The sequence below is a fragment of the Pelobates fuscus genome, chromosome 2 (assembly GCF_036172605.1).
Source record: "Pelobates fuscus isolate aPelFus1 chromosome 2, aPelFus1.pri, whole genome shotgun sequence".
NCBI lineage: Eukaryota > Metazoa > Chordata > Amphibia > Anura > Pelobatidae > Pelobates > Pelobates fuscus.
This window is the reverse complement of record NC_086318.1, coordinates 63234918-63245858: the sequence shown is the minus strand read 5'-3', so window position 1 is coordinate 63245858 and position 10941 is coordinate 63234918. Positions and strand designations below refer to the sequence as shown.

The following is a 10941-nucleotide window of genomic DNA, read 5'->3' as shown; positions in this document are numbered from 1 at the left end:
AACATCATTTTGGAATGCTGTTGGGTGGCACACAGATGTGCTGGCTTCTTCATGATGAGGCACTTGCAATAACAGCTACAAATAACACATTCTTTTACTTACTAAAGCGTTTCTACAAACTGTTGTTTTTCATGGATATTAAACAGGTTTAGTAATAAACAAATGGTGGTACTATTAAACCCCAACCACTGAGTTCTGGTTTTTAAGATAGACTGCTTGCCACAATCAGGACAGAATCAAAAACAGTGGTAGGGGATTAGAAGAAAGCAGAATTTATATAAAGAAAAGTATTCGTTTGGACATGACCTTTGGGGTTGTGCACCAGGAATAACTGAATTGTGAAGGGTAGCCTTACATCAACAACCTGTGCTACCTGCTATGTGCTAGTTTTATCAGTGCAACAACTTTGTTTAATTCCATTTCAAAAGACAACTGTTAATTAAATTACGTGCTTATATGGTGTTCCAATCAAACTATGATTGGATCATATGTGTAATTAATAATCTCTTTATCTGTGTTTTTCTAATAAACAGTGCACAAGAGCAGATATAAAATATGTAAAAATGCAATCCAATCTGTATAGGAGAGCAGTTTTATAGATTAGTCTCACCTTAATTACTTTATAAGCACTGCAAGGTTAATGCTTAATGAGGTATGATTGTTGTCCTTCATTGAATGTAAAGAATCCAAACTTGCACCACATAGGGCAAACCCAAACTAAACAGCAGGGGAGTTATAGCAGATGAAAACTGGTATGCAAATATCCATACGTAAATATGTTTTAACAAATAAATGAAAATCACAAATATTATGAAAGGCATGGCAGCATTATTAATGTTACTGTATTAAAATGCATAGTGTTATTAATGAACCATAAAACTGAGTAAAAGTTTTGACTAAAACATAATTTGCCAAAGAAATACAACCAGGATTTTCAGAAAATAAAAAACAAAACAAGGACAAAAAAAAGACAACATAAACAAAATAAATGGAAGTAGTCAAGCCACAATGCTAAACTCTCCTGTGCAGGTAGAGTGCCTTAGAACAGTATTTTACCAAACGTATTGTTTAGAAAGACCGGCACATTATAGGAGACATAATTGTGTACAAATAAAATAAAAAAACAGAGGTACAACACATGTAGTTAACATTTTCTGTGAAAGCTGGGCCTGAGTTATTACGTGATTGAAATATTCTAAATGAGAGTAAATGCTTTTTTTTAGACCATGTAATAGAAAAAAAAATGTAAAAAAACAAACAAAAATGTTATATATTTTTTTTTCATATAAATGTTGCCCATACTATAAAGAAAACAAAATATGGTAGAAGCACAGGTCATTACAATGCCTAATTTCACTGGGTTGTCATAACAGAAAAATATGACATGTTTTTTAGCACTAGTTTGTTTCTCTAACCTGAGATGCATTTACACCAATAAAATATGGCTGACATAAATCTCAATATCCTGTCATTGTTTTTTTATACTTCCCTTTCAAAGAGACCATGCTGTGTCTAAATTTTAAAACAGAAACGATAAGCAATGCTATGATAATACAGTGGTATCTGGTTTTGAATCACGGTATACATTTGTTCTTTATTGACATGACCCTTGCTTGTAGTGACTGTAGCTGTCAAAATTCATTAAGAGTTCATCCCAGAGTATTATGTTTTCGGCACCTTGTCTGTGCAGGCCGGACAGCAAACTCCTTCCCTTTTCACTAGGGTCAAGCACTCTACCGGCGGGCAGGATTCAACAAAACATGTGATATGACCATTCTAAAAAGAGGCAAAACATGGAGGTGTTAGTTAGGCTGTCTAAAAAAAAAGATGTGGGATATTAGACTATATGGGATAAGACATGCATAAGACCAAAACAAAACAACTAATTATAAAAGTATTACAATCATAGAGAGAACAGGAATCCATTGCCGAACTGTAATTCCGCCTATCATATAATAAATACAGCAAACAAAGAACTCGCTACAGCTACACCCACTGTTAAATTAACACAACAGCATTAAGAATAAAACCATGTATTCCTAATGCAATGGTTTTACCCTACCTATTTTGGTGTGAGGGTTTAAAAGGCAAGTTTATCTCCCTCATCTGACTGGGTCACTCCTCTTGCCTGGCTCGTATCATCAAGTTTGATGTTCCAATGCTTCCTCATAACTATGCGCTGCTCCAGTCAAATAATCTCTAGAAGCAGCATTTGACTGAGAACAAAGTCCGACCCAGTTTTCATAGGGAAGTGCTACAAAACTGCAATACTTTACAATGCCACTGCACACAAACCACATACCGTATATACTCGAGTATAAGCCGAGTTTTTCAGCCCATTTTTTGGGCTGAAAAACCCCAACTCGGCTTATACTCGAGTCATAGTCTGTATTATGGCAATTTGCATTGCCATAATACAGACCGGGGGAGAGGGGGGCTGGCAGAGCTGTAACTTACCTTTCCTGCAGCTCCTGTCAGCTCTCTCCTCCTCTGCGCCGTCCGGTCAGCACCTCGGTCAGCTCCCAGTGTAAATCTCGCGAGAGCCGCGGCTCTCGCGAGACTTACAGTGTGAGCTGATAGAAGGAGCTGCACGGACGGCGCAGAGGAGGAGAGAGCTGACAGGAGCTGCAGAACAGGTAAGTTACAGCTCTGCCAGCCCCCCTCTCCCCCCCACTGAACTGCCACTGGACCACCAGGGAAGGAGAGCCCCCCTCCCTGCCATATATCAAGCAGGGAGGGGGGACGAAAAAATAAATAAATAAATAAAATAAGAAATAATAATAAAAAAATAATAAATAATAAAAAAAAAATTAATAACAAAAAAAAGGGGTATAAGGACCACTATGGGAGGGGAGGGGGGGGTATAAGGACCACTATGGGAGGGATGGGGTGGGTTAAGGACCACTATGGGAGGGAGGGGGGTATAAGGACCACTATGGGAGGGAGGGGGGGGGGGATAAGGACCACTATGGGAGGGAGGGGGGTATAAGGACCACTATGGGAGGGAGGGGGGGGATAAGGACCACTATGGGAGGGAGGGAGGGGGGTATAAGGACCACTATGGGAGGGAGGGGGGGGGATGAGGACCACTATTGGAGGGAGGGGGGTATAAGGACCACTATGGGAGGGAGGGGGGATAAGGACCACTATGGGAGGGAGGGGGGGATAAGGACCACTATGGGAGGGAGGGGGGGATAAGGACCACTATTGGAGGGAGGGGGGTATAAGGACCACTATGGGAGGGAGGGGGGGGATAAGGACCACTATGGGAGGGAGGGGGGGGATAAGGACCACTATGGGAGGGAGGGGGGGGATAAGGACCACTATTGGAGGGAGGGGGGTATAAGGACCACTATGGGAGGGAGGGGGGGATAAGGACCACTATGGGAGGGAGGGGGGGGTATAAGGACCACTATGGGAGGGGGTGGGATAAGGACCACTATGGGAGGGATGGGGGGTATAAGGACCACTATGGGAGGGATGGGGGGGATAAGGAACACTATGGGAGGGAGAAGGGGGATAAGGACCACTATGAGAGGGAGGGGGTGGGATAAGGACCACTATGGGAGGGGAGGGGGAAGTAAGGACCACTAGGGGAGGGAAGGGTAAGGACCACTAGGGGAGGGGTGAGTCAGGACCACTGGGGGGGGTGAAGGAACACGGGGGTGGGGAGGTAAGGACCGCTGAGGGAGGAGGAGGGGAAGTCAGGACATATGGGGGGGGGAGGGGGCGGCAAAATTTTTTTTGCCTACGGCGGCAAATATCCTTGCACCGGCCCTGCACACACTGCATTCACACACTGCATTCATACACACACACACTGCATTCATGCACACACACACTGCACTCATACACACACGCTGCACTCATACACACACGCTGCACTCATACACACACACATACGCACACACTGCATTCATTATACACACACTGTAAATAAATATTCAATTAATATATTTTTTTTAGGATCTAATTTTATTTAGAAATTTACCAGTAGCTGCTGCATTTCCCACCCTAGTCTTATACTCGAGTCAATAAGTTTTCCCAGTTTTTTGGGATAAAATTAGGGGCCTCGGCTTATATTCGGGTCGGCTTATACTCGAGTATATACGGTAATTGAGATTAAGTGGTCTGGATGCCTTCAGGTAATTGTCCACATTCTGAACCAAAACTTTTAGTTTGCGCTATGGGTTTGTAATTTAAGGATTTCTCTATGAGTGTCGCCACACATATTATATATTATATATTGGAGGGAGGGGGAGGGGGTTTAAAGGACAGGAATTACTTTTATTTAACACCCTATATGTATACCTAACAAAACATTACATGTGAATGGTAATTCATAAAAGTAATTAAAGCACACCCAAAATTAAGATTTACCTTACCCTAACCCTACCCCAACACTAAGCAAAAATATTGCACATTATGGCCTTGATTTAACATTTTGAGAGAGAGAGAGAGAGAGAGAGAGAGATTTTCCAAATATGTTAACTTGAGGCCTATCATAGCTCCAAAATTAGTAATTTGCTTTAGAATATCAGTTAATATAGTACATAATACCTTTATATAGATATTGGTCATGGTCACATTTAAGTTCATTGGAGCAGTTACCATGGAAGCAAAATAATCTACAAATGTACTGCTCCCCCTTTCTATAAAACTGCTCTTCCTCCACTGTACACTAAGCACTACCTATGTGAACACATATTTTAGTGTTTCACTGAGGCTTCTGTTTGACAGCTGGCCCAGCATTATGGAATACCATACTGTCTATCAACAACATCAACCTTCTTGCTTTGTTAATTCTCATTGACAGGTGCTGCATTTCTCACCCTCCACCTTAATGTTACAATGTTCAGTTTACATGTAAGAAACATGAGAATGGAAACCAGATACATATTGCATAGTCAAGAACAGGCATGCTGGGTAGCCCTCTCTTTGCCAGGTGTATGATATATTGCTCAACCCTCTGTCACTCATAAGTTTAATAACTCGTCAAAATAGAATAATCAGCTCTCATTTTGCAACTAATAATATTAATATATTACTCACATTACATTCACACTTTGTACAAGAATCTTGTTTCCATTTTTCATTGGTCGAGTGTAATCTTCCAGTTTCATCAGTGCAATCTGTGTTACTTAAACGTGATTCAAGCTTTTTGATCTAAAAAAACAAAAATATATATTTCTTTAACAAATAAAAATCCAAAAATACAACAAGCAGGACCCCCCCAAAAAATGAAATGCTCAGCCAAAGCTCTAATCTATTCAGTTTTTTCAAAACATGTTAGATACAAGTGACCCCTCTAGACATCATGAAAACTTTATCTCGAAGTGGTTATGGTGCCAGGAGATCCCAGGCCTTTAACAGTTTAAACCGTTTAAGAATAGTTGTGTATAGCACACGTTCGCTCTTCCCAGCAACTTGCTCCAATGGTCCAAAGCTTCAAACAGGAAGCCTCCGACTAGGCTCTGCTGAGGCTGAGAGCGACATCATAACAACTTTTTTGATCTGAATTTGATACAGTGCCCTTTGATCCCATAAAAAAAAAAACAGGGTACTTTATGTTGCATCTCTTTCTTGCTCGTTATTTACTTTGTTTATGAAGTGAGGGTGCCAGAGAGGTTTACGGAGGAGATAATATTTATTATGATATAATAATTGTGTTTTAATGCATATTATGGCTACACACACCCATAAGCAGTTGGTCACACACAGCCTAAAAAGTTATAGTAGAAATATAAAATGCGTACAAATATGGATCATTAAACACCCAAAGACACAGCATCAGCCAAGGCATCCCTCCTTGCTTCTACATTCCTTTTCATGGTCAAGAAATAAGAGGAGATGTGTGGGCTTTCCTTGTTGCACTCCTCTTTCTCACTGTTATTTCATGGCTCTGTGCAAGTATGGACTGCAAACAGTTATGTGTGATTTCATATTCCTTGCACAGAGCAATGAGGGACTACGGAGATATAAGCTCAGAACCAGCAGTTCACACAACTCTCCCGTTTTAAAAATAAAACGCACTGAGCGAAGATGCCCTATAAACTGATCCTGATAAAAGATGGAGAAAATGTTATATCATAATCATTGTCACATGGCCTGAGATTTTATCCTGCAGATTGTGGAAATGGAGCATTTTTGGGGTTCGAAAATATATGATGGGTCCAGGAAATAGATTGAAGATGCTTCCATTTTTTTGATAGGGACGCAAACTATATACATAGCAATTGCTTAACAACTTGTTTTTAAACTGCAAAAATAGCTCAGTGACACATTAGTGAAATTAAATATAATATATACCAATAAATAAAATACTGTAATAGAAATGAATGGAGGCAATGTGAAAGGATTTGATATTTTAACGTGTAAAATCTCCATTCAATTTTGAAATGTTGATTTAAACATCTGGGCCCTGCTGGAACAACGTTCTCTCAAAATCAAACAAAGGCCATTTTCATACACATGGTTCCAATGTATTTTGGCTCCTACCAGGGACAGTGCAAGTTCACTATGCATACCTCCCTTTTTCTTGGTTGTCGTAAATGTGACCCATCCAAAATTGTAAGCCAACTGTCTGCTGCATTCTAGCCTGTTGGACGGTAAGCTGAGAATCGTATGGAAACCATTCCATTGAAATAAATCACTGCCTTAATGTTAAGCTTAATGTTATTTAAAATAATTCACAAACATTAAACTAACATTAATTATTCCTTGACTTAAAGTCTGTATAAATACCATGATATCAATACAATTTTCTATGGATGCTTGGTTGCAGTGATCACGTCCATATCACATAACATTTCAAAAACTAAGAGGTTTACTTAATAAACAGTGGAACTGTAGTTATAAACAAAAATATCCATAATTTATTGTAAAACTGTACATGGGGAAAGAAGACTTGCAGATTTTTCTGTCTAAATGCTGCAGTTCTGTTAACAATTTTCCACAATTAACTGGATTGTGATCTAATGCCGTAGCTTGTCACGGTGAACGATCATTTCATGGAGAAACAAAATATGCTAGATATTAAATACTTGCTTAAAAAAGTAGGCAAGGCATTTTAAACAGATGTGGTGCAGTGATATTAAAGACATCCTTTTAATCTTTAGCAATAAAAAAAAACAAAAAAGAACATGCTTTTGCACACTGGAATTACAACTCGGGTGACTGTATGTAAAGGATTTTCAGATGGTTTTCCTACCACAAACTTTTTTTTAAAATTATATCTTACAAGAAAAACAATCAAAAACAGCTCAGTCAATGAATGCCTTTTTTTTTGCTCTGTGAAAGTTTCTCTCACGCACATAATGAAATGTCTGTATACATCTGCATATCTGTAAAGATAGTAAATTGAATTCTGTGTTTGGAGAGCATAAATGCCGGGCATGAATACATTGTGTTGTTGTTTTTTCTTTATGAACTCTGTGTCAGTGCTATAGGCAATACATTCTCTGGGGAGACAGCGAGTTTTATGGGTGCTGGGGGAATGCTACGGGGAACTGTGAATACATTTACTCTTTGTTGTGCATTTTGCAGATCGCTACTTTTCTATGCTAGTTGTATATTTTATTCACACGCATGCAATAGTATGGAAAAATTATAATCAACCATATCTGAAAACCGTCTCATAGTATTACTAGACTTGTGCATGGTGAAAAAATTAATATAACCCTTTTTATAAATAGATTTAAATTGTTTTATTTGCTTTACTGATCTTCCTTTTGTTCCCTATATTGATCATTTTTCATTTGATCTGTAAATTATTTTGTGACTGTCCCTTAGGTATCAATCTTCTTCCCCCTGCACCCTCCCCATTTACCCCTCTCCCCAACAAAAATCTCTTTATGGTGCCCCGGAAAGAATTCCAAATCACAAATCAAAACCAACATGCTTGTACATCGCGAGATTTGTTTGTTTTATGATTTGGCTACATTTCTGCTTAAAGTTTGGGAATTCCTATGATCATCATATCGGTACAAATTCGCACAAATTGTAGTTCGTAACAAAGCAAATCTCCAAGTCTAGTTATTACCATTTGGAAATCAGAAGGGGAAGGAAGAGGAATAAGATAATGCAACAGCCTTAGTACTCTTCCTCTTGCTGCATGACCCCAAGTAACCCAGGCTTCCACTAAGAATATGAAGAGTGACAAAGTGAATCCCACCAATATTTTGATAGTGTGAACCGCTGCCTGGCATAATACCATACAAACAGGCACATGCTGAAAGTACGAAGAATGCCAAAAGGTCCTTTCAAAATCCTGTATAGTTCTGGAACAGAGTCTTATGGACAGATGAAGATATATAACTGAATTGACTGAATCCTGAATTTTCTAATTAAAATTCAATGTGGTTTAACATTTTCTCAACTCAACAGCTCTATTATTTCATCCTACTTTCTAAGATTTTGAGAAGAGAATCGCATATGATCAAAAGCATGTTAACTTCATTTATGAAACATGATCGAGGGAATGTTATGGCTTACTAGTTTCTACTGATGAAGCAAACGCTAACAGCAGCTGCTGAAGGAGTGCTCTGTAAGGAATTTTACCTTACTGCAGGACAATGGCTCAAAATATAGCGCTAAAGCTACCAAGGAGTCCTTGAGGTGCAAAGAGTGTAAATTGTTTGACTGTGCAAGTCAGTCAACTGGGCATATGCAAATGATCATGTGTTTCACTTGCCTACAGAATGACCAAATGGAAATGTTTAGGTTTTGCTGACTTCAGGTATTCATCTTATCCACAGGGACTTGCAACAAAGTGCTAATCATTACAACTTTGCATTAATTTGTTCAATAACTTCAGGCTCAGTGATACAAAGGGCTATTTACTAGATTTATGTAATTCCTATGTGGCTCATTGCTTATGTAAGTAAATATGTTCAAACTGAAGTGGATTGCATACCCCTACAGTCCTGGCTCTGGTGCCTGTACCAATTTTGGGGTTCTGTCTCACTGACCCAAAGGACCCTGGTGTCCTTCTGGCAATTACAGGGAACTATCCTCAGCAAGAACAATGCAAACACATCATTAGACACACTTGCCCTGTGCTGAATGGTGTGAGAGCACTAGGGTCATGTGCAGAATGGTTCAGAGGTACTCTGTACATGGTCTGCAATGGACCCTCCAAGGAGACTGTCAGTCACTCTGGCATAAATTCACACCAGGTTGACATTTTCTTTAGTTGGGCAGTCCCGTTCCATTGTATACAGGCCCAACTATTTTGGGCATCACCACTGACTCAAATAGTAACACTAGCATGTTTCCATAGGCCTGCCAACCTGTGATGTGGATAATACAGATTAAGAACAGTGCACACATAAAAATACAGTTTTACATTTTATAAGGCTACTTAAAATCACCTATCTCAGCAAACAAATATTGGGATTCAGTTCCATCATATGTCCATTTTGTGTTATGCCCACCACTACTTCACAGTTCCTCAATATCGGTGGGTCCTACACTAATTCCAATATGGGAGACAAATTAAATAGTGCTAGTGCTAAATGCTTAATTAGTGGTAATTTAATTGCTTTGAAACAATAACAAAAACTAAAACTGTCCTCCATCATTTGTGTGTTGTATCCTGAGTACACCACTATACTTGTTTGTATAGCACCTGCATTGTGTAGCCTGTAGACTATACTCCAATAAATGACGTATCAGGAGCAGATAAATTGCTGATAAACATGATAGTCTCTAATTAAATTGAGGCAATCGTTAAATAACTCAATTCAATTTAATCTATTGACTTTGGAAGAATAAACTGACTTTGCAGGGATTATATGTGGTGCTAATTTGTTACATTAATAATCTTCCCCACTCCCACAAATATTTGTAGCAAGGCAAAGAAGATAATGTGCTCATTAATCCATTACTGAATATTACCTGTTTTCTAAGACTTGTAATAGTCTTTTGCATATCCACAACAAAATCTTTGAAATCATTTACTGGTGGGAGGTTTTTAGGCTGCTCGGCATTCAAAGTAGTGTTTGATGAGCTGGAAAAAAAAAATCAAAGCAATTAGTAAATGTAAAAATACACAAATTGCTTCTTTGCAGAAAACAAGCTAGTCCCTCCATCAGGAACAAAAAACAGGCATTTTTTCCTGGGATTGTAAACTGCATGAGCCAAGGCACAGTAAACACAAGGAAATGCCTCATACACCAGGCGCTGCCTGCCATGTTTCGATCTGACTTGTGATATATTGTGTACAGTTTTACTGGCACACTGCAGTGATGTGCTTGGCTTTCAGCCATTAGCCATAATGTGCAGTCATGATCGCAACTGTTGGATTTTTCTGTGAATGGTGCAAATGCATGCAAGGAATCATGGGATTGAGTATTTGTTTCTGTTAGACGTAAAATATAATGTGAACTAATACTTTTTTTTTTTACTGAGCTATGTCCTTATCCGTTGGCACTGTTACTTATAGGGTTAATGTGTAGCCAAGATATTTGAGTTGTCATATTAGTCCAGTAATGTAGCTGTGAAATAACAAGGCATTGCAGTTTCCTTTAACCCCTTAAGGACACGACATGTGTGACATGTCATGATTCCCTTTTATTCCAGAAGTTTGGTCCTTAAGGGGTTAAAGCCATTTTTATTGGACTGACAGAAATTTGTAGTGACAAGCGTTCGGGGGTTCCTCCCTTTATCATGTCTAAAGCATTTTTAATGAAGTAAATGAAAGTTATAGTTTGCTACATTAAATAATGGATAAGCATCATTGGTTTAGGCTTATAGGAGTCTCATTAGCGATGATCTAATAATTCATTTGCAAAACTGAAGCGTAACTATAAGGTTGGGTTTTAAACCACAGTATAAAACTAAGCAGACACTCCAGCAGGAAGGCAGATGGGGTGTCTGCTTAGCTACAATGTAATGGGAAGGGTGATAACATTTCCTTTTGCCATTCAGAAACACAATTCC

General features: G+C 38.9%; 1 protein-coding gene across 2 annotated transcripts in view; it reads right to left on the bottom strand.

Moving 5' to 3' along the window:
- Nucleotides 1-1307: 1307 nt before the first annotated feature.
- PXDN (peroxidasin) overlaps nt 1308-10941 on the bottom strand; it is a 139500-nt gene continuing 129866 nt past the window's right edge. For both annotated transcript variants that reach the window (XM_063442210.1, XM_063442211.1), the window contains 3 exons: nt 9898-10009; nt 5053-5166; nt 1308-1776 (listed from right to left, as the gene is read on the bottom strand). In XM_063442210.1, coding sequence (XP_063298280.1) covers nt 1663-1776; nt 5053-5166; nt 9898-10009 — 340 coding nt within the window. In that variant the 3' untranslated portion in view covers nt 1308-1662. The remainder of the gene's footprint in view (nt 1777-5052; nt 5167-9897; nt 10010-10941) is intronic.